The sequence below is a fragment of the Tricharina praecox genome (assembly GCF_024521635.1).
Source record: "Tricharina praecox strain CBS 144465 chromosome Unknown BZA05scaffold_14, whole genome shotgun sequence".
Taxonomy (NCBI): domain Eukaryota; kingdom Fungi; phylum Ascomycota; class Pezizomycetes; order Pezizales; family Pyronemataceae; genus Tricharina; species Tricharina praecox.
The window spans coordinates 643,505-666,132 of NW_026250416.1; the positions used below are offsets into that span (position 1 = coordinate 643,505).

The window sequence follows — 22,628 nt, forward strand, 5'->3', positions numbered from 1 at the left end:
TTTTCAATGAATAAATCATGACAAGAGGCACTACAGTCTCCAAGTATTCCATCTGCACTCAACTCCGCCGGGACGGTATTAATCTATGAGACTAACAACGAGGTACGGTAGCAGATTCAATGACGAGTGCCGTCATGTGTAACTGAGTATTGCCAACGGCCATTCAGATACGTCTCAACCCTCTAGGCTCTTGGTCGCCCCCATTCTGCCTCTCTACCTCAATTCTGCCTCTTCTACCCCCATTCTGCCTTTCCCATTCAACACCAGGGCTACATAGAAGCGTCTCATCCAGACTCCAAAGGACACAGCCACCCAAGTTTCAATTTTGGAATCCTCATTCACAAACTCCACTTGGAAAGTTAGAGCTCGCCCCGCTTCAAGTAATAGGCCCACATACCGCAGAAGCCACACGAATACGAGCGGCGATTCTACTTTACATACTCTACTCCACATATGCATAATAGTTATCCCGATTCCCGAGAAGTATCGGCGTATCGGCTTCCTTCCTTCCAAGCGAGCTCAGCACGTGAAACTACCTATTACGTAATATATTGACCCTCGGGTCTCCACCAGACAGCGTGTCCCCGAGTGATTCCTCATGCACATGCACAAACACGAATGAGTTCCATAATCAAATCCATAATCATGTCCATATTCATGTCCATTGTCCATTTTCCATTGCAATTTACTCTTGGTTTACCATTCTCATAGCCATTTTCATAACCATTTGCATAACCAGCCCCATCCACCCCATCCCACCTCACAGTAAACAATCTTCCAGGTATCTTGGTATCTGGACATCGTGTCTGGATATCGTATCAGGAGTGGCGAGCAAGTTGCAACAAAACCAACTCTTAAGTTCCAGCCTAACCAAAACCGAACCAAACTCATCAACCGAATAAACCGAACATGCGAGTAGGTAGAGTGTCCATACATACATAAATTTTTCGCGATCCCCCGATGCAGAAATAGATCATAGATACATAGCCAGATAGATGGGAAAAGGCAAAAAGGGAAATGGGTAAAGGAAAAAAAGTCGCTCAGCAACACAACATAACATGACATGACTCCGTATTCGTCCCGCCATTGACTACCCGCCGCCGCCGCCGCCGCCAAAAGAAACGCAATGGGATGTGATGGGAAGAAAGCAAAATGGAAACGACAATAGAAATAACCCGAAATATGATGTGATGTGTTATATGCAGCAAGCCCGGGCAACGGGCACAGTCCTCACACATGAACCCGCGCCACTCCCCCCCCGCCCCCCGCCTTCCCAAAAAAAAAACCAAAAGCTAAAAAAAAAACTCCGCTCACCATCCACCCGGGCACAACCAGACTATGTAGAACTACAACTAAAGATTAAACAGGAGCAAACAATCAATCAAACAAAACACCTTCCCCTTGAGCAATGAAGCCAACTACACCCGCATTCCGTGATTGCGCTGGTACATCTGTCGGCGTTCCTCGGCTTCTCGGATAATCTCGGCCGACATCCGAAGGCTTGGGGCTAGGTGCGAGTATCGTTCGACCTCCTCGATGACATCCTGGAACATGACGTCCATCTGGTCCGGCGGCGGGAGAACCGAGGCGAGGGACGGCGACATGGTTGCGCCCATCACGAGCAGCGACTGCGACACCATCGAGAGCGCGCCTTGCCACAGGTACGGCATGTGGCCGGCATGGCTAAGATATTTTCGTCAGTACGATACGATACGATACGAGATGTGAGGTGGGGGCGGGGAAGGAGAGGAAGCTTACTGCTCGGTTATATGCTCCAGCTGGCGAATGCACGCCTCGAGGCACTTTCTGCAATTCTCCCGAACGGTGCTATCGTGGCCCAGCTTCTCGTTCTCCAAGACGGCAAGGATGTATGGCCGGAAAATAATGGTTCTGCAGGCAAAGTACCGCAAGCGAAGCACTGTCTGCACGGGGTTCGATAGCAGCATCCGGCTGTGGGGGAACTGTACGGGAGTCGGTAGGTTCTCGTACCACTGTGTGAGCTGGTAGTCCAGCTCGGCCACCACAGGTGCAAGGGACGAGATCGATGTGCTCGTTCCTTTGCTGTAGATAAGGTGCGAGACGCGGTTTAGGAGCCGCCGCAACGCGATTTCAGCGAGGAAGTACCACAGATCGTCGCGGCCGCCGACGACTGGCTCCTCGTCCTCTTCTTCAAAGCCGCAAGGGAGGCCTACGGATTCCTCAAACTGGTTGATTCCGGAGTGAGGAAGCTCGAGCTCCGCAAGCAGGTCACTGCAATATGTGGTTAGTGTTGTCTCTCTATTCATTGGCGATGCGCGATTTACCTTTCGAAGAGAAGAGCGTTCCAGTAGACCCGCTCACTCAATTCGCGACTGGCCGTTGGCAGCATCGCCGGTGGATTTGTGCTGAGCAGGAGCTGTAATTTCATGCTCGTGCTGCTTAGGAGTGTCCACGCCTCGAGTGGCCGGACGATGTAGAAGAGGTATGCCGCCGTCAGGATACTGCACTGCGCCGACATCATGGTTGTCCGCGTCATGAGGGACGGAAGCAATCCCCAAGCTGCTGAGAAGTAGGACATTCCTGGGGGATCCTCGTCGGGAGAGATACGGGATATGCTCCCTCTGGTGCTGGCATTTCCGAGCGCCAGAACGAGCAGCACGATACAACTCTCAGCTCCGCTGCGGAAACCTTGAGACAGAGCCGTCCGGTAGTAGCTCGTCCAGTTGTAAGGATTCACACAGGCGTACCACACGTTGACCCTCTCGAAGAAAGCCTGGACGTATGCCGCAGTGTTCGACAGGTCGAGAGTGAGGGAAGAGTTGAGTTGCAATGGCGTTCGATTTAGCTCGAGCTGCAATAGGTGTTGTGGATTGTATTCTCGGGAGACGAGCTGCTTGATCTTGGGCCATTGCAAAAGGTTGAGCGCGGGCGTGGAATGGACTTTCGGCATGCTCGAGAAATTGGTCCAGGTACCGAGTCCAACTTGGTTGCCCCCGGTACCGGCGTTGGCCAGGTTCAGGGTGGGTTTCGCCAGGATGTCGTCGCTGAGACCGGTGGTCGCACTGACCGCCGGAGATGCGGCACCGCCGTGCATTTGCATCTGCGAAGGGCTCGCCGGCAGCGCGTTGTGGAGCATCGATTCGATCCGGTTGAGATGTTCGAGAATCAGCTTGTCTCCTGCGTCCAGTTTGATGCCCGGCTCGCGGTAGATGCATTCGACGTTCAGCTCGATGCACAGCCGGCACTTCGGACGAGAGCCATCGCACCGGGACTTTCGAGACCGACATATCTCACACTGCAGCGAATCAGTATAGTTTCGGGCTTGGAGGAGGCGTAGAGCGCTTACTGCGATTGTGGCTCTTCTTCGTGGGTATTCAACACCGTCCACGCTCTGTCTCTTCCGCCCTGCTGTTGTTGGTGTCGAGGCACTTCCGCCCCCATTCCCGGATCCGTTGTTTACCGAGTGCAATCCGCCCATATTCACATCCCTATCGGAGCATTGGGACTGCTCTCTGTCGCCGTTGTCGTTCATCCTATCCCCCGCATCGCTCGCATTTCCCGAGGTGGCACTCGCATTCCGCATACCATTCGAATGCCCCCCACCACCACTACCGCCACCACCACCGCCACCACCACCGCTAACACTGCCACCACCACCACCGCCGCCACCACTACCACTTCCACCAGGCCCACCTCCGTTCATATTGTTATTTGTATTCGATGTCGACGAAAGGTTTAATGAGAAACCGTCCCTTATCGCCGGCATATTCGTCGTCGTTGGTGATATGTCGGGGGACGAAGAACCGAGGATGGCGGACATTCTCCCCATTCGGATGATGGGACTCCCACCGCCGTCACTGATGCTTCCACTGCTGTGCTTGCGGATCCCGGAGGGACGATAGAACGAGCGGCTGCTGCGACGCCGTGGCCGTGGCGCTGGACCCAAGGTTATTGCGGGGTAGTCGATTGTGAGGGACTCCACGATGGGCGTGAGGGGAGGGAAATCACCAAAGTGATTGTCCCGGTGTGAATGCAGATAAACAATGGTGAAGAGCGTTGAATCCCGGTGGGATTAAGGGACTGTGGTGACGGTGACGATGATTTGGGCTTGGCGGAGATGTAGGCTTATGTGAGATGAGTGTGGGGTTGCGTCGGGGAGGTGATGATTCGGTCCTGGTGGATCGATGCGGACGTTGGGTTATATATATCGGGGGGGCTGAGTATCGAGTCCGGCCTTTAGGCTCCTCGATAGTTGAACAGGGTGCGGAAGCCGGGTTCTCTGGAGACAATAGAAGTACAGTATAGAAGTTTGATATTGCAGCGTAAGATATGAGCCAAGATATGGATGATGGTTGTTTTCTTGTACGGGGGTGGTGGTGGTGGTGTTGGTGATGGTGGTGGTTGATCTCTCTGACAGGCGGTCACACGGCTTGTAAGACAAGCAAGTAGTCGTCTCCGTAAGAAAAGATTGGGGAAATATCAACATGCGCCACCTATGACTGGAGTCAGAGAGATAGTACTTATGGGGCCCGGGGAGGGGTGGGTGGGTGGGTGAAGGGATGGAACAACCCACCGGTATCTTAGCTTCCTAGCGAGGGAGGGCGGGAGGGGTGGGGGAGGTATTTTTTTTTCCTTCTGTCCACGCGGTCCTATCCCGGAGCATTCACAGGTATAACTGCATAGGGGACCAAGGACCGGTATGTGGCGAGGGAGATCGGAGGTCGTCGCGGATAGGGATGTGAGCAGGGTGATCCTCGCTCCGTTTCGTTTCTGCTGTGGAATACGATGGCAGTCCGTTTCTTCGGCTGTAGCGAGCGCGGGCAGCCGCTCCTAAGGATCTGCGGGATCGGGTCGGGTTCAAATAGCCAGCGCCGGGGCAGGGGGAATGACTGAAGAGTGAACCACGTTCCCGAGTAGGCGGTCCCACGTCCAGAGGGGAAGGCCGACGACGCCAGTAAGGCCGGCAAGAGGGAAAGGGGGGAGGGGAGAGACCGCAAACTGGAAGGCGGGACAAAATATGGGACCGAGGACACTGGCCGTAGGAGGAAGAAGAAGAAGAAGAGAAGGACGAGAGGAGCGGGAAGGACTGAAGAAGAAGGACAGAGCCAGCGGCCGGGGGAGCAGTCATCCAGGCACGTTAAGTAATCTACATACATTTTGCGTGCGTGGTGTCCTGCAATGGGTTTCTAGTAGTTGATAGCAGACCAATCCGCCCCCTCCCTCCATTCCCCGTCCCCCCTTCCCCCCACTGTTTGTGCGGCATCGCAATCAAGCATCACACACACACAAGCACACACACACTTCCCCGGATAAACCGTTGCTTAAACTAACGACACCGTCGAGCGCTAACGGCTCTGGCTGACTGGAACAAGAGGTTGTTTGGGAAGCAGGCTAGGTTAGTTCGCATAGGCTCGGTGTGGGGAAGGGGCGGGGTGAAGGCGTCGCTAGTTAGGGCCTTGGGTGGAGAGGAGAAAGGCGGAGAGGAAACCCCCCGGGATAAAAGCCACGTGGAATGAGGGTTTATGTACCGTGGCCGCCCATGGCCGCATTCATTCAGTCAGTCAGCGGTCAGAATGTGGACATGCCGGCACTACATGGAGAAGGAGGTGAAGAAGGGCAACGAGCGGGCTGACCGATCCTCGTCACCAGCCGGCAGCAGCAGCGGTGGGAAAGCGAGCAAGCGAAAACGTGAGCGAACGGGAACCGAGCTAAGGGACGGTCAGCGCTTCACACCATGCCACATGTGTTGATACTCACCCATCGACATCTAGAGGCGAGCGTGGGGCAGGCAGGCAGCGGCAGTTGGAGAAGACAAGCAACGGGTGGGCCCGCCGCCACAGACGATAGGCTACGAGGGCATGCAAGAGGAGTATGTACCCAAGCAAGTACCTACATGCTCTCGATCCGTTGATACGAATGTGAGGTAACTAAGGGCTTGGTTAGTTACAGGGTGCTAAGACGACGACGTGCAGACGGGGATACGGTAATCTATACCGTAGCCAGGTCTCAGCATAACCAAGAGACAGCCACACCGAGATGTTAGTCGACTAGCCATTCGATTTAGGGCACGATGGACGACACCCTCCGATCGGTGCTATGGGATGGGAGGTTTTAATGGATGCTCGAGCGAGCGGGGCAAGGTATGTACCGTACATACTGTATGTACATGATTGTATCGCCTTGCCGGTAATGAGAGGTTCCCGCGTACCAGGGAGCCACGGCGACGATTAACAATGCTGTTCTCGACGAGTGCTAGAAGGCCGGGGCCGACTGGGGGGATGGGGGAAGGGTTCAAGGGACGCGGAATCCGTATGTATGATACGTTCGTATGCTGTCGGGTATCCGGGTGTCGATTCAGCCACATCCGAGAGAGAGCTCGAGCTCGAATTGGTCCCGAAGCGGCTAGCGGGCAGGCGAGGGCCAAGCCGACAGAAGGTCCTTCCTATCCCATCTGCCCATCCCAGAATCCCAAACGTCAGCTCCCAACCCAACCACCCCAACTGAGTCCTGGCCCATGGCGACCCGGGTCTTCCAGGTTCTTTGGATGCGGATTGCAGAGGATGGGATCTCTCGACGCCCCCTCGAGCGAGCACGGTAGCGTGTTCCATCTGGGTTTCTCGATGTATATATCCCCGCAATTAAGGATCGGCTACGTAGCTAATAGTTAGTACAGTTAGTACATGACTCTCGAGACAGCGAGCGCAGCGGGTACCTGGCGGTCCGGGAAGGAAATCAAAGATTCGAAGGAGTGTTGTAGATGGTTACTAGTATATTCGCCGCAAATCACCGTCAACCGACTAGGAACGAACCAATCTATCTTCCTTGGCACCAACGTTCGACAGTCCTCCCTCCAGCCACATGCCGCAGCGAGAAAGGCCCAACAGAGCAGAAGCAGAAGCAAAAGCAGTTGCCAGTTCAGGGCCGTGGCCGGTGTGTCCGACACCGTTCGTTGCTTCGGCTAATGCATGTAAGCCGCAAGCAACACAGCACAGCACAGCTCAGAACAGCACTGTACAACTCAGCACGGCTCAGCGCACAACTCAGCACACATCACCCCTCGACTTCCTGTGTCCCTAGCCGCCCCAACGACGCCAGACCGCCGCCGACGACATTCTTGCCCGGGTGCATTCCATTCCACTTTACTCCACTCCACTCCACTGCACTCCACTCGTCTCCGCTCCTTTCCGCTCCTCTCCGCTCCTCTCCACTCCATCAATCAACCGCCCACGGCGCCAACCCCGTACCCTCTGCGGCCACTCCCCAATTACCCGTCTCGTTTTTCCTCTCGATGATCTGTACTAACTATTCCTCGTCGCCCCGTTGGAAACACCTACCCATCCACCCACCCACCCACCGAAAAGAAAGAAAAGAAAAAACACAAGCGCGTTCTAAGTAGCGAGACTCGTTTCTGCGGGGTGGAGGCTGTGGGGTCTGTCTGGCAGCGGAATGGGGTGGAGGATCAGGACATGGGTAACTACTAGTATCGAGGTTTTGCAACCCCGCCTTACTTACGTCCGTCTTATTTTTGTCCGTAATTAAGCACAAAAGTTTAGACGAGGTTTTGCAGCACCCGCCGTAACATATCGTTCTTGGCATTGCACAACCCATCAAAAACCAAAAAAAGTCGGTCGGGCCGCGGGGCGAGGCGACCCATAACCAGCCAAGTCCACAGCCAAATCCACAACCAACAATTCACCGTGATGCCGTGACACCGCGACGCCGCGACACGCAACTCAACCGTTCATAATAAAAAAACCTCCTGCAGCGACTACAAGGAATCTCATTTGATCCGACATGATTGTAGCGAGGGTTGTGGGAGTTCTCTCTCTGTACCTCCGCGCGCGCAACACAGGAGTCTCTGACATGAGTTGTCGTTGAATTCTCAATCAGGTAGTTTATTTACATCTTGGCAGCATACGGCGGACAGGGGTTCTAGACAATTTTCCCTGTTCTTCGCAAGGACAGCGTCGTCAGCCTCGTTCATAGCCTCGACGATGTCCTTAACTTTAATCCCTGCACCAACCCTTGCACAATCCCTGCAACCCTCTGTTGCTGTGACGACCTAAGGACGGAGGACGTTGCAAAACCTCGATAGTAACCAACTAACGTTTCTGTCCTGCGTCCCTCCCCCCCTGTCGGTCGGTACATCTCGAGTTCAGGCAGAAAGCGAACGATACACACGCTACTAGTAGTTGCTCCACACAACTACTACTCTGGACTCTAGAGGAGATTCCACATGGTGTGACGGAAACTACCTGGCTAAATGCCTTTTTCTGCTCCTCCCCGGGCTGGCTGGCTGGCCGGCGACGAGTGACTGAGTCCAGTGGTTGATTCGCCACCTCGCCACTTTCGAAGTGTTTCGTTTCCTCATAGGATTTCATGGATGAACCGTCCTTGTATCTGTGTGTGTACCTACTCTACATACGTGGGGCCTGCCTGCTTGTGCAGACGGCTCCCGAATTCCCGGGTAGGAACAGACGCTACATACCGGTACTTACAGTACAGCTGTCGAGGTACATATATTTATGAGTGAGACATCTTCAGACTCCAGGCAAATACGGGACGTCGAGTCGAAGATCATGTCAAGCTTCGGATTCCCAATATTGGACACTCTTCCCGAAGCCTTTGACCAACCCACTGCACCACCGCGACGTTCGGCAGATACAAGCTGTATGTACGGTTGGTGTTGTCAGTATGGCTGGACTATGTACCGTCCATACTTACCTATCCCTTGACCAAGTATCAAGTAAGTACTTGTTCCAGCAAGTACCTACCCAAGTACCAAGTAACTATCTACCTACATACCAACCTACATACTCTCATATACCGTGGTACCTATATCAAACATTGCCGTGTGTACAATGTACATACAATTTTCATACACAGTCCTCCGTCCATGTCTGTAGACTAATCAAAACCGACGAAACCCATTCCCAACTTCCCATGCCACATACGCCGGAAGGAAAGCTACTCCATCTGGGAACCGAACTGCGCCGCAGCGATCCCTCCCTCCCTACCTCCCTTCCTCCCTCCCAGATCCCACCCAGCGGGTGGGTGGATGCGTGCAGTGGGCAGACTCGAGGCTCGGCAAGACTGCCCTTCTCTCTCTCCCTCGGGTAGACTGGTACGTCCATGGCTCCATGGTGTATCGTGGCCTGTGAGAACCTTATTGCAGCCCTCATGGCACCCCCGCTGGGCTTCACATAGAGTATGTACCAGTACAGTCCTGCCCCGGCTTCTCTGGATGGATAGCTTCGAGTTCAGGTGAGTCGGGATGTCTCGACTCTGCAGTAGTCTCTACCTGTGACGATGCCGCTGTATCCATCCCCGTACGCTGGTTCGACTCCATTCGCCCCTCCATTCATGGAAGTCCGGATCGAGTTCGTCGTTCCGTCGTTCGTCGTTCGTAGTTCGTCGTCCATCGACCGCCGGATCAAAACGTGTCGTTCCTGCAATTCTACATTTCTTTTTCTTTCTTTCCTTTCTCTCTTTCTTTTCTTTTCTTTCTTTCGTTTTTCTTTGCTTTTTCTTCTTCTAGCCTACTGACTCGCTCGCTCGCTCTCGCTCCGCCAGTCGATCAGGCACGGCCGGCAACTGCTCTGCGCTACGACGATACGACACGATACGATACGATACGAGGGATCCGATCTGCGGACTCGGCACAAGCATCGCGCCGCCCCGCACCGCACTGTGCTGCCGTTCCCACTGGTTACTAGTTAGCGCGTTGTAGGTATCATGTTGCACAGTTCCAGTGTTCCAGCAAAAAACGACCACTGCAAGCCACAATCGTTACTACTCTATGATATGTGTGATATGTATGATGTATGTGATACTTGGCTCTGAGCTAGGAGACTGGGGACAGGAGCTGAGGAGCTGGGCCGGCACCGTTGGCATCGTTGGCACCGTTGGCACAGTTGGCACAGTTGGCACCGTTGCTTGTCTGTCCTCCCTCCTTCCCTCCCTCCCCTCTAAGCTTTCGTAGTATGTATCAGGACTCTGACCCTGTACTCCTAGTCCTCCCCACATTTGCCGTGCCCATCAGTTCACGGTGCACCTAGTTAACCGCGGCTGTACTAACCAGTAGTGATGCATGTATTGTACTCGATAGCATCGTGACCGCCGCCGCCGCCGCCGTCGTCGTGATAATCGCATCGCATTGGCGCCACTGGCGCCACAAACTCCCCCATAGGGCTCTCCCCACTCTCCTCTCCCCTCGAGCCACCGCCCCACCGTCCCACCGTCGCCGATCCAGCGAAACACCTACCTATACTAGTAGTACATAGTCCGGCTAGAAATCAGCGTGGATTGTGACCGAAACGAAACGAAACGAAACGAGAAAAACGTGTCTGGTAGGACGAGAAAACTAGAGTACCTAGAGTAATCTCTAGAGTAATCTGCAGCCTCCGGACAATCTACACATATGGCGCTCACACACCACACACCACATACACACACACACACACCACATACACCAGAGTCTCGTGACGATTGTTTGCACTGCAAGTCTGCAGCAACCCATAACATCCTGCAGTTAGACTGTTAAAATCCGGTCCCGTGTACCTGCTGATCTTATATGATATAGCCATCCAGCCATCCAGCCAGCCAGCAGAGATGAGATGAGATGAAGGCTGAACAACCGCGGGTACCCCTGTAAGCTGTAAGCTGTTTCGAGATGGGATGTGGATGAATGTGGAGGGCTGGTCCTTGCGGACTACATACCATGGATTGCGTGGATGGCTGATGTCTCACCAACGCCCAACTAACAGGTTACAGGTAGGTATGTACCTGCAATCATCTCGACGACACCGCAACGGCCCTCCGCGACAAACAACTGCAGCTGCTGCAGTGCGGTACCGCGCTGCTGGGTGGGGCATTGGTCATTGGGCATTCATTCCCTTCGGCCGAGCGGTGATGGTGATCTCACGCACTACTTTACTCTACATACTTCTACTATAGTATACCTAGTATGTAGCCTGTAGATGTGTATTTGGTATGTAATGGTTCGCCCGGTGGGTGGTGGGTGGGCGGCGGATGCCGTGGTTGTGAGTCTCGGGCTTACACGAGCACCCCCCTCCCAAATCGCAGTGCGTGGAATGGGGATTTATCCGACGCCACCAAACGTCCACTACCCGCCACCAAGGGTGGACTATCCTCCCCCCCCCCCCTCCCCCCCTCGCCGCGCGACAGGCGACAGGCGACAGGCGATCTGGTGTCGTACAGATTCCTGGCTCACTCGCTCCGGCCTCTATATACATGCACCAGCTAGTACCTAGTACCCAGTAGTATGTACCAAGTTACTCGATACCCACGCCTGAAAAGTTGATAGTTGAAACTCGAAACTCCAGCTGGCAACGACAGCTTGGCGATGCACCGGCGATGCGCCAGGTTCTCTCCAGGATCTCGCCATCGCCAACGGTGTCAATCTCGTTGGCAGTCCTGAAGACTGATGTAATATTACTCTTACTCTTGCTCTTGCTCTCTCCATCTCACCTCATTCAGGGTAAACGTTCTTGCGGGAATATCATGGCTCTGTCGAAATGGCATACCTACGCTTTGACTCGAGGACGAGGCGAGACTCGGGACCACCATGAGTATTGGGCAAGGAATGTACATAGGTTGGTACTCGACTGCCTTGATTGAAGGTTGAAGGGTGAGTTTCTCCGGCTGGGATAGGTCCCAGGTGGGTGATAGGTGGGTGTCAGGTGTAGAGTAGTAGCGGTGGTGGTAGTGGTGGTGGTAGTGGTAGTCGTAGTGGTGGTAGTGGTAGTAATATAGTGGTGGCGGTGGTGGCGGTGGTGGCGGTGGTGGCGGTGGTGCTGGTAGCAGTAGTAGTAATGGTAGTGGTAGGGTAGTAGTAGTAGCAGCAGTATCAGTGGTACCTAGTAGTGGTAGAGTACATGGTAGTAGTATGAGTAGTAGTATGAGTAGTATCAGTAGCAGTAGTCACAGCCGTAGTAGTAGTACTAATTGTATTAGTAGTGATTGTTGTAGTTGTAATAGTAGCAGCAGCAGCAGCAGCAGCAGCAGTAGTAGTAGTGGTACATACACGCAGCGAATATGACTGGTCTTCCCGGTGCCTGATCCTCCCGGGAGGTAGTACCATCCGCCATCCGCCATCCGATCCGGACGGGAGTAAGTAGTACGACAGGAGTGGCAGCGGAATTGCGAGCACGGTGTACATATGTGATGTATTTACGGAGGTGAGCAGGCCTCAGGCCCCACTGCCTGGGGATACAACGAATCCCTGGCTCTGCCTGGGGAAACGAGACGAGAAATGGCATGTGCGTACAACCGGCCAATCTGATGGACTTGGCAATGGCCACTGGCTACTACTATGCATTGTACACATAGATGTAGATTACCTAGCACCAATCGAAGCTGGCTCGAAGCAGTGCAATATATCCCCCCTCCCCTTCCCCGCGCAGTCCGGCCGGGAAAAGTAACAAGTAAAAAGGAAAAACGACGCCAACTCAGAATGTGAGCAAAACTCCAGAGCAAGTGTGCGATTGGGGAGGGATGGGGGCGGGGGAGAAGTATAGTATGATGGGACGGTTTAATACCGCGTAGGCCGCGTAGGAGCTAACAAACTCTTCATCTGTTCATCTGCTCATATCTTCATCTCTTCGGCTCCCAAAAACTTCAGATGACTTCAGATGACACGGATGGATGGAAGGCTTTTTCTTCTGGAGGGGGCTTGCATGAACGAGCTCGTTTGCGTGGCGGGGCGCAGGTGCAGATAATCCACCTACTCTACTCTACAGCTACCACCACGCAGCTGGCAGGCCAGGCGAGACCTGACCAGTCGCCACGATTTGGGATCTGGGTACCTACCTGGAAGGCAGTGCTCATCAAACATCACATATACCCTGCCATATATAGTACATACAACCTAGGTACTCCCGGTCCGGTCCTGCCACGCGCGCGCCGCCGTGCCCGCCGTTATGTCGATACATGCCTGCCTCGCTAATGGCAATGCTAAATTATGCTCCACTGTAACACTGGGCACTGGACACTGTCCGGCAGTTTGTTTATGCGGCGGTAGAGCCTCTGGACTCTGATCCACTCTCCTCCTCGTCCGCCTCCGAATCACCGTCCTCCTCGTTCTCCGCCCCCGCCTCCCGGTCCTCTTCCATGTAGGCCCGCGAGGAGGCCCGCGAGAATAGCTACAAGGCATGTCCGTATCTACTACTATACTACATATAGTATGTAGGCGGACCTGCGTGTCCTACCGTTGAGTGCACTAATGTAGGTACGGTATTTCAGTAGCTGCGATTGTTTTCTTCTTCACCGCGCAGTAGGTACTTCAACATCATGCTCGCAAAAAACAAAAACAAAATCCACCTCGATGCACTTCACTGCAGCCTGCCCGCCCGCCCGCATGTGTGTGTGCAGCTCGAGTTTATCCGTCGTCGTGACGACCCACCATGCCAGCCAGCCAACCTCGCAGAACCCCCAGAACCTCGCAGAACCCCCAGAACCCCCAGAACCCCCAGAACCCCCAGAAAACCGGAATCCTCAGAAAAACCGGAATCTGCAGTGGGCAGTGGTGGGCACGGCATCTCCGGGCCGAAACACCGAACATCCACCTTCCCAGTTCCGTCCCTGAGATGAGACGAGACCGAGATGGAACGAACGAACGCACTCACTCCCACTGCGCTGCAACTGCACTGTACTGCACTGTACTGCAGGCGCAGATGAGATTGGAGTTCGCTCGTCCGGTGTGGGGAGGGGGGGCGTGAGGTGTGTATGTGTGTATGTGTGTGTGTACGCGAGTATCGAGTATCGAGTATCGACGGACGTACGTCAGTGCTATTGTTGTTGCTGTTGCTGTTGCTGTGTCCGGCTTTTCTGCTCGGGAAGTCTGGTATCATACACACATACACACATTCGTTTTAAGCACCGCCGACGAGGGCTCCCATGGGCCATGGTGCTGGAGTCCAGCTCGACCAATGGCCAAAAAAAAGGAAAGGAAAGGACCGGACCTCATTTCCCGTCGGTACTTTTTCCCCTTCTTTTTTTTTCTTCACGCAGCATGGAAGCCAGTGTGTAGTAGAGTAGAGTATCGGCGGCAGTGATCGTGGCCTCTCCCCCCACCCGGAGGGATATCCACCAAGGCAATTGTGAGGCCGGGGGCGCAATGTTCGTCCGAAGTATGATATGTATCAAAGTATGCACATACAAATCTACGTATTGCCCACCGCCCACCACGGCCTGCAGACTCCACTCCCTCCAGCTCCAGAGTATGTATCGTGCTATGCAAATATGTATGCAAATATGTATGCAAATATGTATGCACGTGTAGAGTGAGTATCCGAAGCCCCGCCTCATGCCTGCCCTCGATGCCTGCCTGTCTCGCCTGCCCGGAGCCTTGGCAAAACTTCCTCCAAAAAATATAGCCAGCTGCGCGCTGCAGACTGCAGTAAGCACTTGATATCATGTATCTGCTTGATGTACATGATCATCCCCCGCCCGTTTTTCCTTTTCTTTTCTTTTGGATCTGCGCCTGCCAGGGCGCGCGCACCGCATGGATCCAATTAAGCTCCGGTCCGAAGTAAAATGCGGGGGGAAGGGGGGAAGGGGGGAAGGGGGGAAGGGGCGAGCTCGGCGGATGGCGATGGGCAGGGCGCGGCGGAAAGGGAGGGGGAGGGGGAGGGGGAGGGGCTGGGTCATTACAACCTTGCAAGAAGCAGGAACTAACCAACCCACGTACTGTGCACCTGCGGACAAGTTCTAACCGCTGAATACTCCCAGGCTCACGGCGGAATGATTGTTTGCCCATCGTCCATCGCAAAAGCACGAGCACGAGCACGAGCACGCCAGCACTGGGTAAACGGTACTAGTTCACGAGCGTTGCACCACGGCGGTTGTTACGGCGGCGGCGGCGGTGGTGGCCAGCTCATATCGGCGGATCAATTATCACTATCGGACGCCTTTTTTTATAATAATAGTAAGCGTCGACTCGGTGCTATTCTACCAGTGCGATATATGTAAATACATCGTGCATCGCAGTATCGTACACGGGGTCGGCGAGAGCGGGCGGACAAGCGATGCATTATTCTGGAGTCTGGAGTCTGGACATAGCCATATACTATCGCGGATTATATGAACCGCCACCCCTGCCTTGCTTCGCACTGCACTGTACAGCGAGAGCCGGCTACCGTTCGCAACGTAGGTGGTATATACTCGGCCTACAGAGGCTGAGAAAAAAATCATAATTACACACCCTCCTCGTTCACTCGGAGCGAGAAAGAGAGAGAGAGAGAGAGACTGCGGAAAATCCCTTTCGGACGAAGCTGCCTGCACACGAACTCGTGCCACCCACCGTGGAAGGGGGCGCGGGGGCGGGGCATGCGTGGTGGGTTATGCGTGGTGGATTATGCATGCACCGCGGTGATACATGATTATCGCTTCCGCAGCGTTTCGTTTCCGCAGCTAGGCACATAAGCACGTAGGCCCGTAGGTGTGTAGGCACGCAGTTACGCAGGTACACAGGCACGCAGGTGTAGGTATCTCCAACATCAGCAGCAGCAGCAGCGGCAGCACGGAGCGAACATGCGCCGATGCTCCACGAAGTAGGAGCGACTTCCACTACCAACGAGCGTGCAGATCCGTATTTCCCAGCTTGGCTTCTGGGTATTCCCCCCCGCGATATACGATATACTGCAGATCCGTATTCCCCACCTTGGCTTCCCCAGGGCTTTGATCCCCCGCAAGAACTGCGTACCGCGTACCGGGTTCTCGCTCCTGAATTTCCGTTCGCGAGCTTTGAACATGCGAGGAACTCCACTTTCCCTCGTTCGCTTCTCGGGCTCCTGGAGGTGTGGTATGTGTGTATGTGTGAACTCCCTACGCGGTGGTGAGGAGCAGGAATCGAGGCAGGTAGACAGTCAGCCAGCCAACCAGCCAGTGGGTAGCGACGACGGCGGTGGCGGTGGCTATGGCGGGCTCGTCAGCGCATTAGTGACGTCTACGGAACACTTGATGAACCACCAACTCCGTAGACCAGGGGAAGGATTCTGTGCTTCCGTTTCCTCTCTATTCGTCACGACCGTCACTCGAGTGAGGCCCACGACACGGACTGTCTGGATAGAGTCGTGCCTGCCGTCTGGACGCCCCGCTATAGCAGAGGCAGCGATCGTGAGGAACGAGTGTAGCGAAGTCTCATGAAATCGCACTCGCTGTACGAATAATAATTCGTGATGCTGTCTCCGAGGCTCTCCATCCGAATCGATTGTGATTGGAGGGCCGGTAGTTGCCGGAGCGTGGCTATGCTGAACGAGACATTGCAAAAGGTCTTGGGAGTGTTCTGGGGCTTTCGGCTTCGGTGGCATCGCGGAATCATCGCGGAATCACTAGCTTTGCGTTTCGAGTGTTCAAACTTCAAGAAGCAGATTGTATGTACCTACATACGAACAGAGCGAGTTCAGAGCCTTCAGTAATCTTAACACAGTGCTCGATAAGATTCAGAGGATTATCTATGTAGTGGTGGATCAACCCCGGCGCCAGCCTTCAGGAAAAGTGCCTCGGAACGCTGTCAAAAACACACATGTCCCGAACCGAACAAACCGCGATGATTGAGTGACACTGCACACAACTATCCAGGAGGTACATGGCAGTTTCTAAACACAATCTCGTACTTGCACAGAGAAGCTGGCATCAATCCCGAAATTGAAGCCTTCCACAGTATCTCACTCGATACGCTAACCGCCGGCATCTGACCGACCGACCTCTATTGGCCGGGGGAACCATGACGCGGATCCACACCGGCTCGGCTGACTCGCAGGCCTGTCACACGTGATGACCGTCGTGCCTCGGCATCCCGTCGGGGTTTGTGAATTGGATGACGTGCCCTGATCCGCAGATCCTCAAATTGGCCCATATAAGGCACGTAGGTATTGCACGTACCGGGAATCCCCCACCACCTAACCAGACCAAACCAAATCAAACTCGCCACCATGTCTGCTCCAAAGATCATTCTCTACCACTATGTACGTAGTACCTCCCCGCGCCTCCCTTCCCGTATCACCCGCTAACACTGCCCAAACACAGTCCTACTCCCCCTACGCGCACAAAATATCATACTACCTAACCCTGCGCGCCCTTCCCTTCTCTCAATGCCCGCAGCCGCCAATCATGCCCCGTGCAGACCTATCACTCCTAGGAGTAACCTACCGGCGCATCCCGGTCGTCGCACTGGACAACCGTATCCTCCTCAACACCTCATTAATCCTATCCACGCTCGAGACTGCATTCCCCACTGGTGCACTAGGCGGCGGGGAGGCCGCGGCGGAATGGACCCGTTGGAGCGACAAGCTCTTCCGGTCGGCGGCGGCGTGCATTCCCACGGGCCTGCCGGCGATGAAGAACCCCGCGTTCCTGCGGGATCGCGCGGATTTCAGCGGTGGTGCTATGAACCCCGAGGTTATCGATGCTAATCGCCCCCGCGCTCTGATGGGCGTGCAGATGGGCTTTGAGCACACAGAGGAGAAGCTGCGGGATGGAAGGAAGTGGATCCTCGATGGCTACGAGGTGTCGTTGGCGGATATCAACGGTTTGCTCTTCCCCCTCCCCCCCCCCCCCCCCCCCCGATGTGTCGAGGCGTGCTGACAGATGCCGTACCCAGCCGTGTGGGTCCTAGACTGGATGCTGACGCTCCCCGGCGCGCTGGAGGGCTCAGAGATCTCGGCGGAGAAGTATCCGCTGACGTACGCGTGGGTTGCGCGGTTCATGGCGCGGATGGGGCCCGTAGCCAGGGGGACCATCGTTTCCGGTGCGGAAGCGAAGGAGATGATCCTGGCCGGCGGCGGAGCTCCCGGGAGTGGCGAGGAGGTCAAGGTCGTGCCCGTCGATACCGGGAGGAGTCATCCCCAGGTGGGACGCTTAGTGAGAAGGGACGCAGACACGGTCACGCTGGAGGTCACACCGCCCGGGGAGAACAGGACGGTTCTGTTGGTGGTGCCGATAGAAGGGTTTGAGTTTGAGAAAGTAGAGACGGGGGCGAGACTTTAGTTAATCAGATGGCTTGATCATTCGAAGGAGATAACTCCGTTGTCTATTCTGTAACTATTAAACAAGCCGAAAAGACATAAAACGGATGGCGGATCATTCGAAGGAGCTAACCTTCATCGTATAGCTGTTCTATGTAGGTAAGTACTTGTACAGTATCTATAATTACAAGCCGAAAAGGCAGAAACCCAGATTGCGAGACATTTTCGAGCCGCAACAATCCCTCTGCAATCCTCCCCCTACTTCTCCATATACCACGCCAGGTTACCCCCCTCCTTCTCCCTTTTCGTAAACCCATCGCCAAAGAACCTGAACCTATTCGCCGAGCGATATTCAATGTTGAAATCCTCGCCGCGCACATCCTGAGTGAACTCCCTGTGGTGGATCTGCGAGCCAGGATACATCGCCGTCACGGGGCCGTCGGTCTGGTGGTTCTTGTACCAAGAGCTGCAGCTACCGGACCAGCTCGTCCTCTTGAGGAATCTATGAAATATGTTAGTAGGACCGGGGCCAGGATACGGGGCAGAGAAGAGGGGGGTACTCTTGGGCGTAAACGTTCCAGTCAGATACGACTTCGGGTTTGACGGTGGCCGTGCTACGACTGTTAGAGGGGAGCATATCATCAAATCCGCGGGGGAGACGTACCGAATATCCTCTCTAGCGATCTTGCTCACCCACTTGCAGACATAATCCGCCACATCCGACATGACCGGGAGGAGACCTCCATGCGAGACCGGCGCATTGGGGCCGCCGAACTTGAAGTAATTCGGCATGTACGGAGCACAGATACCCAGGTAGCCCTCAGGAACGTGCTCCCACATCTTCTCGAGGGACTTCCCATCCTTCCCGCTAGTCCTCCAACGTGGCCGGCCGGAGACGTCGAAGCCGGTAGCACAGATGATCGCATCGAGCTTCATGAAAATGCCGCTCTCCAGCAGCAATCCGTTCTCTTTGATCTCCTTGATTTTGTCGAAGATGGGAGTGCAATTGGGCTCCTGAATAGCCTCGAGATACCCGGGCCCTGGGGTGAGACGGCGGCAGCCGATGTCGAAGCTGGGAGTCATTGCTTTCAACAGCTCAGGGTTGCCTTTAAGCTTCCGGGCCATGTCCTTGCGAGTGTGATGGAGAAGCGCAGCCTGCATCTTGCTGCCCTTGAAGTACATCTCGAGACCGCGGTCGAACCTATTCTCCATATCGCGGCGGTAGTCGCGGAGCGCGATGGGGTCGCTGGCGAAGAGAGATTTTTGCGCCTCCGAGTCTATCTAAACATCAGTATGTGCAGCTGTGTGAGGAGTGATGGAGAAATACACTCAAAATTCTGCCCGTCCTTGGTCGGTGTCAAGTGTGCAAGGTTGCCCACGGTGATCCAGGTGGGCGAACGAATAAAATTGTAGACATGCCCCGAATCACCAACCGTCTTCTGCATGGGTGGCAGGACCTGTATTCCCGAGGAACCATTCCCAATGATGCCCACTTTTTTCCCTACATAATCGTAAGACGAGTCCCAACGAGCCGTATGGACCAGATGTCCTTTAAACGCATCGATGCCGGGGATCTCTGGCATGATTGCGTGACTGTTCTGACGTCAGTTCATTGTCGTTCCAATTCTGGGGAAGATTGAACGTACTGTAAGACACCAGTGCAATCGACAAAGATATCACACTCATCTTCAAACACCTCCCCAGTCTGGGTGTTCTCCACCTTCAACCGCCATTTTCCCGCAGGATCGTCCCAGATCGTCTCGGTCACCCTCGAATGAAACGTTATGTTCTTGGCCAGGTCGTACTTTGCCGCTGTGCGTTCGATGTATTCACGGATCTCATGACCGGGGGCGTAGAACTTGCTCCAGTTTGGGTTCGGTTCGAAAAGGAAGCAGTAGATATGCTGTCACCACCGACATGTCTATCAGCAGTGATGCTTCAGAACTTCACAGCAGAGAGAACCGTGTACATACCGCGGGGACGTCACACGCAACACCTGGGTACGTATTCTCCAGCCACGTGCCGGCCACCTTGTCATTCTTCTCATAGATCCTATGCTCCACAAAGTCCTCCATCTTGTACTCATGCTGTATCTTATGGACCAACGTCAACCCGGAGAATCCGGAACCAACACTGACAACTCGGAGCTTGCGTGGGGTGTAGAGAGGTTGCTCGAGAAGCGGAACCCAGTTGTCTGGCTTTGGCTTCTTGGGGGCTCCGATTATATCGATGACTTGCTGAAGACGCCGGGTGGCAACGGAGGATGTGGAGGATGGGGGGGAGGATGAGGAGGATGAGGGGGGGCAGGAGGGGGAGGAAGAGGATGTGTCAGACATGACAAGAAAAGCAATAGGATATTTAGAGATTATATTTGATGATAAACAAAGTACTAGGTATAATATATTGTTGGTATTCAGTAGCAGCTATCGTATTGAGAGGAGAGTCAAAATTGTAGAGGAGTATCGAGGGGAGAGTCAATATTGTAGAGGGGTATCGAGGGGAGAGGGGAGAGGGTAGAGTTAAGATTATAGAGGGATGTCGAAGGTAGACGAGGAAGGGAAGCACTTCTTTTATGGGCCATGTCCGACGTTGTTTGTATGCCAAACGTTTATTATGGTGCTTGGTAACGTAACACTGCCGGTGCGAGCTAATCGGGGCAACCGGACTGCCGGGCGGCCTGTAAACTAACTGCATACATATCTCGTCATGGCCGGCAGTACTCTACACAACATCAATCTTCTACCTTCCCCTTCACCGAGCATAAACTTTTGATGCAAGGTAGGTATTTTGGATTGGTACATAGCTCCTCTCTAAAACTGGCAGCTCGAGAAAAACCAAGGTCCGCCTTGTCGACAGATCTGAAAGTCTCGGTAAAATGTGTACTAAAACTGCGGGTATGTACCTACGGCTCGGCTTTTCCAGCGGTCTCCACAGAACGTAGAGTGCGCATATACGGTATGTACAAGAGGAGGATCTCGGGACAGCTGAATTACTCTAAAGTCTATGCTCACTCAGGACATATATCCATAGAACCCATGACATATATCCATATAGAACCCAGGACATATGTATATCTATAGGACCCATCTGCAAGGCGCCAGCAATCGATGCCAGGTATCTAACGTACATACTACTAGTAAATATGGTTGGGGACATCTAGTGCCGGAGTAAGTGGACATTCGGATTGGGGGGAATTGAATCCAAATACGGTAATATATCAGCATTTATTAAATTTATTTAATATGTTTTTTTATGCTCCATGACCTCGCAGGGACCGAAAATCATAATATCTCGGCCAGTTCTTGCCCGTTTTCTTCCATAAAACACTCCTCTGGATCACATGAGCACGCTCCTTCCATCGGTTCCATTCTTCCACAGGTCTGTCACCATTGACCGCGCTTCCGCAGCCCGCAGCCCGCTCCGGAGCTCCAGAGCTTCAGCGCTCCACAGCCCCACCGGGAACGAAAATCACAATTTCTCCCCCAGTTCTTGCCCATTTTCCAATGTGCAGATATACAAAGCTCATCAACAGGTTAGCGATAAGCTGGAATTGTAGCTAATTTGTAGGTAATTGTTTTCCATTTATGTACATAATATTCTTTGTCACAACAATTAGCCACCATATTGTGCTGCCAAGACGTCCTGATCAGGTAATCAGGCGTGCCAAGTCTTTCTAATCGGGAACTCAGCCGTGCTAAGACTGGGCTGTGGCAGCCTTGCCCCTGGACATTCCCGGGGCCCCCCCATACTAAATCATTTATCGTCTATTTGTTTTGGTTTTTGGTTGCCACTCATCCACGCCCTTTAAAAAAAATCTGGCTCTTTAGAAATTATCTCCTTCCTCTTCTCTATCGCTGTAAAGAGTTGTTTTTTCAAAACTAGGTTGTTGTGAACTAACCGAACGTCAAAAGTGGGAGTGAAAACACTCCGGGTCTAGACGTCCCCAACCATATCGAAAACTTGGACACCTAGAACCCTAACCCTCCGGCACCATACCAAATCTCATGGCTGGGAGAATGGGCTCCGGAGACCGCAGTCAACCTACAGAACGGTTGTGGTTATCCAACTACAGCCAAGTGAAGTTTTATTCAGTACAAAAGAACACTCATTACATGAAGATAAAAAATGCGCCCAGTATTTAGATACCAGCAGTCGTGAGCGGTCAACTGCCAGTCTGCCATCTCCTCACTCTCTTCGCGGATTTTGGTGTGGTGCCCGTGGGTTAGGGTTTTAGGTGTCCACAAGTTTTTGATATTTACTAGTACATAGTAGAGTACAGTTCCGTCCGCTGCTTGAGTACCTAAGGTAGGTAGGCGGGCAGGCGGGTATGTAGGTATTGCAGATTTGCAGTTTACGGCATTTCCATATTTACCCATTTAATACATACAGTCCCGTCACGGCAAAAGTTGATGCGGCAATTGCGTTGCTTTGCACGCAGTACGCTCGACGGTTACTTACTTCGCGCCTATTTCCATCCGGTGGGTACAGTCCACTGCAGGATATACTATGTACTTGTGTAGATCGGCTTACGTGTGCGGGTAAGCGACCTAACGAGGAAGGAGATTCATCGCGCAAATATCGATATTCTCTGCTGGGTAAATGATTGCATATACGGTGGAGACAGCTTTTTGTTGGGATGCGCGTTCGCGGCGCGCGCTCGTG

The 22,628-nt window shown here is 53.7% G+C and overlaps 7 protein-coding genes across 7 annotated transcripts; 2 read left to right on the forward strand and 5 right to left on the reverse strand.

Annotated features, from left to right (window-relative positions):
* Positions 1 to 615: 615 nt before the first annotated feature.
* Positions 616 to 1,300, reverse strand: BZA05DRAFT_62703 (uncharacterized protein). Its single transcript, XM_051488507.1, has one exon. The coding sequence runs from the start codon at positions 1,063 to 1,065 to the stop codon at positions 718 to 720; it is 348 nt and encodes a 115-aa protein (XP_051338962.1). The 5' UTR covers positions 1,066 to 1,300; the 3' UTR covers positions 616 to 717.
* A 118-nt stretch (positions 1,301 to 1,418) lies between these two features.
* Positions 1,419 to 3,457, reverse strand: BZA05DRAFT_338391 (uncharacterized protein; the record flags this gene model as incomplete). Its single annotated transcript, XM_051480889.1, has 4 exons — positions 1,419 to 1,683; positions 1,759 to 2,250; positions 2,304 to 3,274; positions 3,326 to 3,457. 4 exons carry the CDS (start codon positions 3,455 to 3,457, stop codon positions 1,419 to 1,421), a joined length of 1,860 nt encoding a protein of 619 aa, XP_051338963.1.
* A 959-nt stretch (positions 3,458 to 4,416) lies between these two features.
* BZA05DRAFT_62679 (uncharacterized protein) lies at positions 4,417 to 5,182 on the reverse strand. Its single transcript, XM_051488506.1, has 2 exons — positions 4,553 to 5,182; positions 4,417 to 4,472 (listed from the first exon to the last, which is right to left on the reverse strand). Exon 1 carries the CDS (start codon positions 5,133 to 5,135, stop codon positions 4,629 to 4,631), a length of 507 nt encoding a protein of 168 aa, XP_051338964.1. The 5' UTR covers positions 5,136 to 5,182; the 3' UTR covers positions 4,417 to 4,472; positions 4,553 to 4,628.
* A 1,357-nt stretch (positions 5,183 to 6,539) lies between these two features.
* BZA05DRAFT_62723 (uncharacterized protein) lies at positions 6,540 to 7,618 on the forward strand. The gene has a single exon (XM_051488508.1). It carries the CDS (start codon positions 6,737 to 6,739, stop codon positions 7,373 to 7,375), a length of 639 nt encoding a protein of 212 aa, XP_051338965.1. The 5' UTR covers positions 6,540 to 6,736; the 3' UTR covers positions 7,376 to 7,618.
* Positions 7,619 to 12,826: 5,208 nt separating this feature from the next.
* Positions 12,827 to 13,905, reverse strand: BZA05DRAFT_436734 (uncharacterized protein; the record flags this gene model as incomplete). Its single annotated transcript, XM_051486422.1, has 4 exons — positions 12,827 to 13,142; positions 13,403 to 13,510; positions 13,782 to 13,827; positions 13,865 to 13,905. The coding sequence occupies 4 exons, from the start codon at positions 13,903 to 13,905 to the stop codon at positions 13,008 to 13,010; spliced, it is 330 nt and encodes a 109-aa protein (XP_051338966.1). The 3' UTR covers positions 12,827 to 13,007.
* A 2,930-nt stretch (positions 13,906 to 16,835) lies between these two features.
* Positions 16,836 to 18,173, forward strand: BZA05DRAFT_400169 (uncharacterized protein). Its single transcript, XM_051483868.1, has 3 exons — positions 16,836 to 16,967; positions 17,029 to 17,530; positions 17,603 to 18,173. Exons 1-3 carry the CDS (start codon positions 16,935 to 16,937, stop codon positions 17,986 to 17,988), a joined length of 921 nt encoding a protein of 306 aa, XP_051338967.1. The 5' UTR covers positions 16,836 to 16,934; the 3' UTR covers positions 17,989 to 18,173.
* Positions 18,174 to 18,224: 51 nt separating this feature from the next.
* Positions 18,225 to 20,041, reverse strand: BZA05DRAFT_430466 (uncharacterized protein; the record flags this gene model as incomplete). The annotated part of the gene is made up of 6 exons (XM_051486160.1): positions 18,225 to 18,468; positions 18,527 to 18,580; positions 18,631 to 19,243; positions 19,294 to 19,559; positions 19,613 to 19,869; positions 19,940 to 20,041. 6 exons carry the CDS (start codon positions 20,039 to 20,041, stop codon positions 18,225 to 18,227), a joined length of 1,536 nt encoding a protein of 511 aa, XP_051338968.1.
* Between the last annotated feature and the right edge of the window lie 2,587 nt (positions 20,042 to 22,628).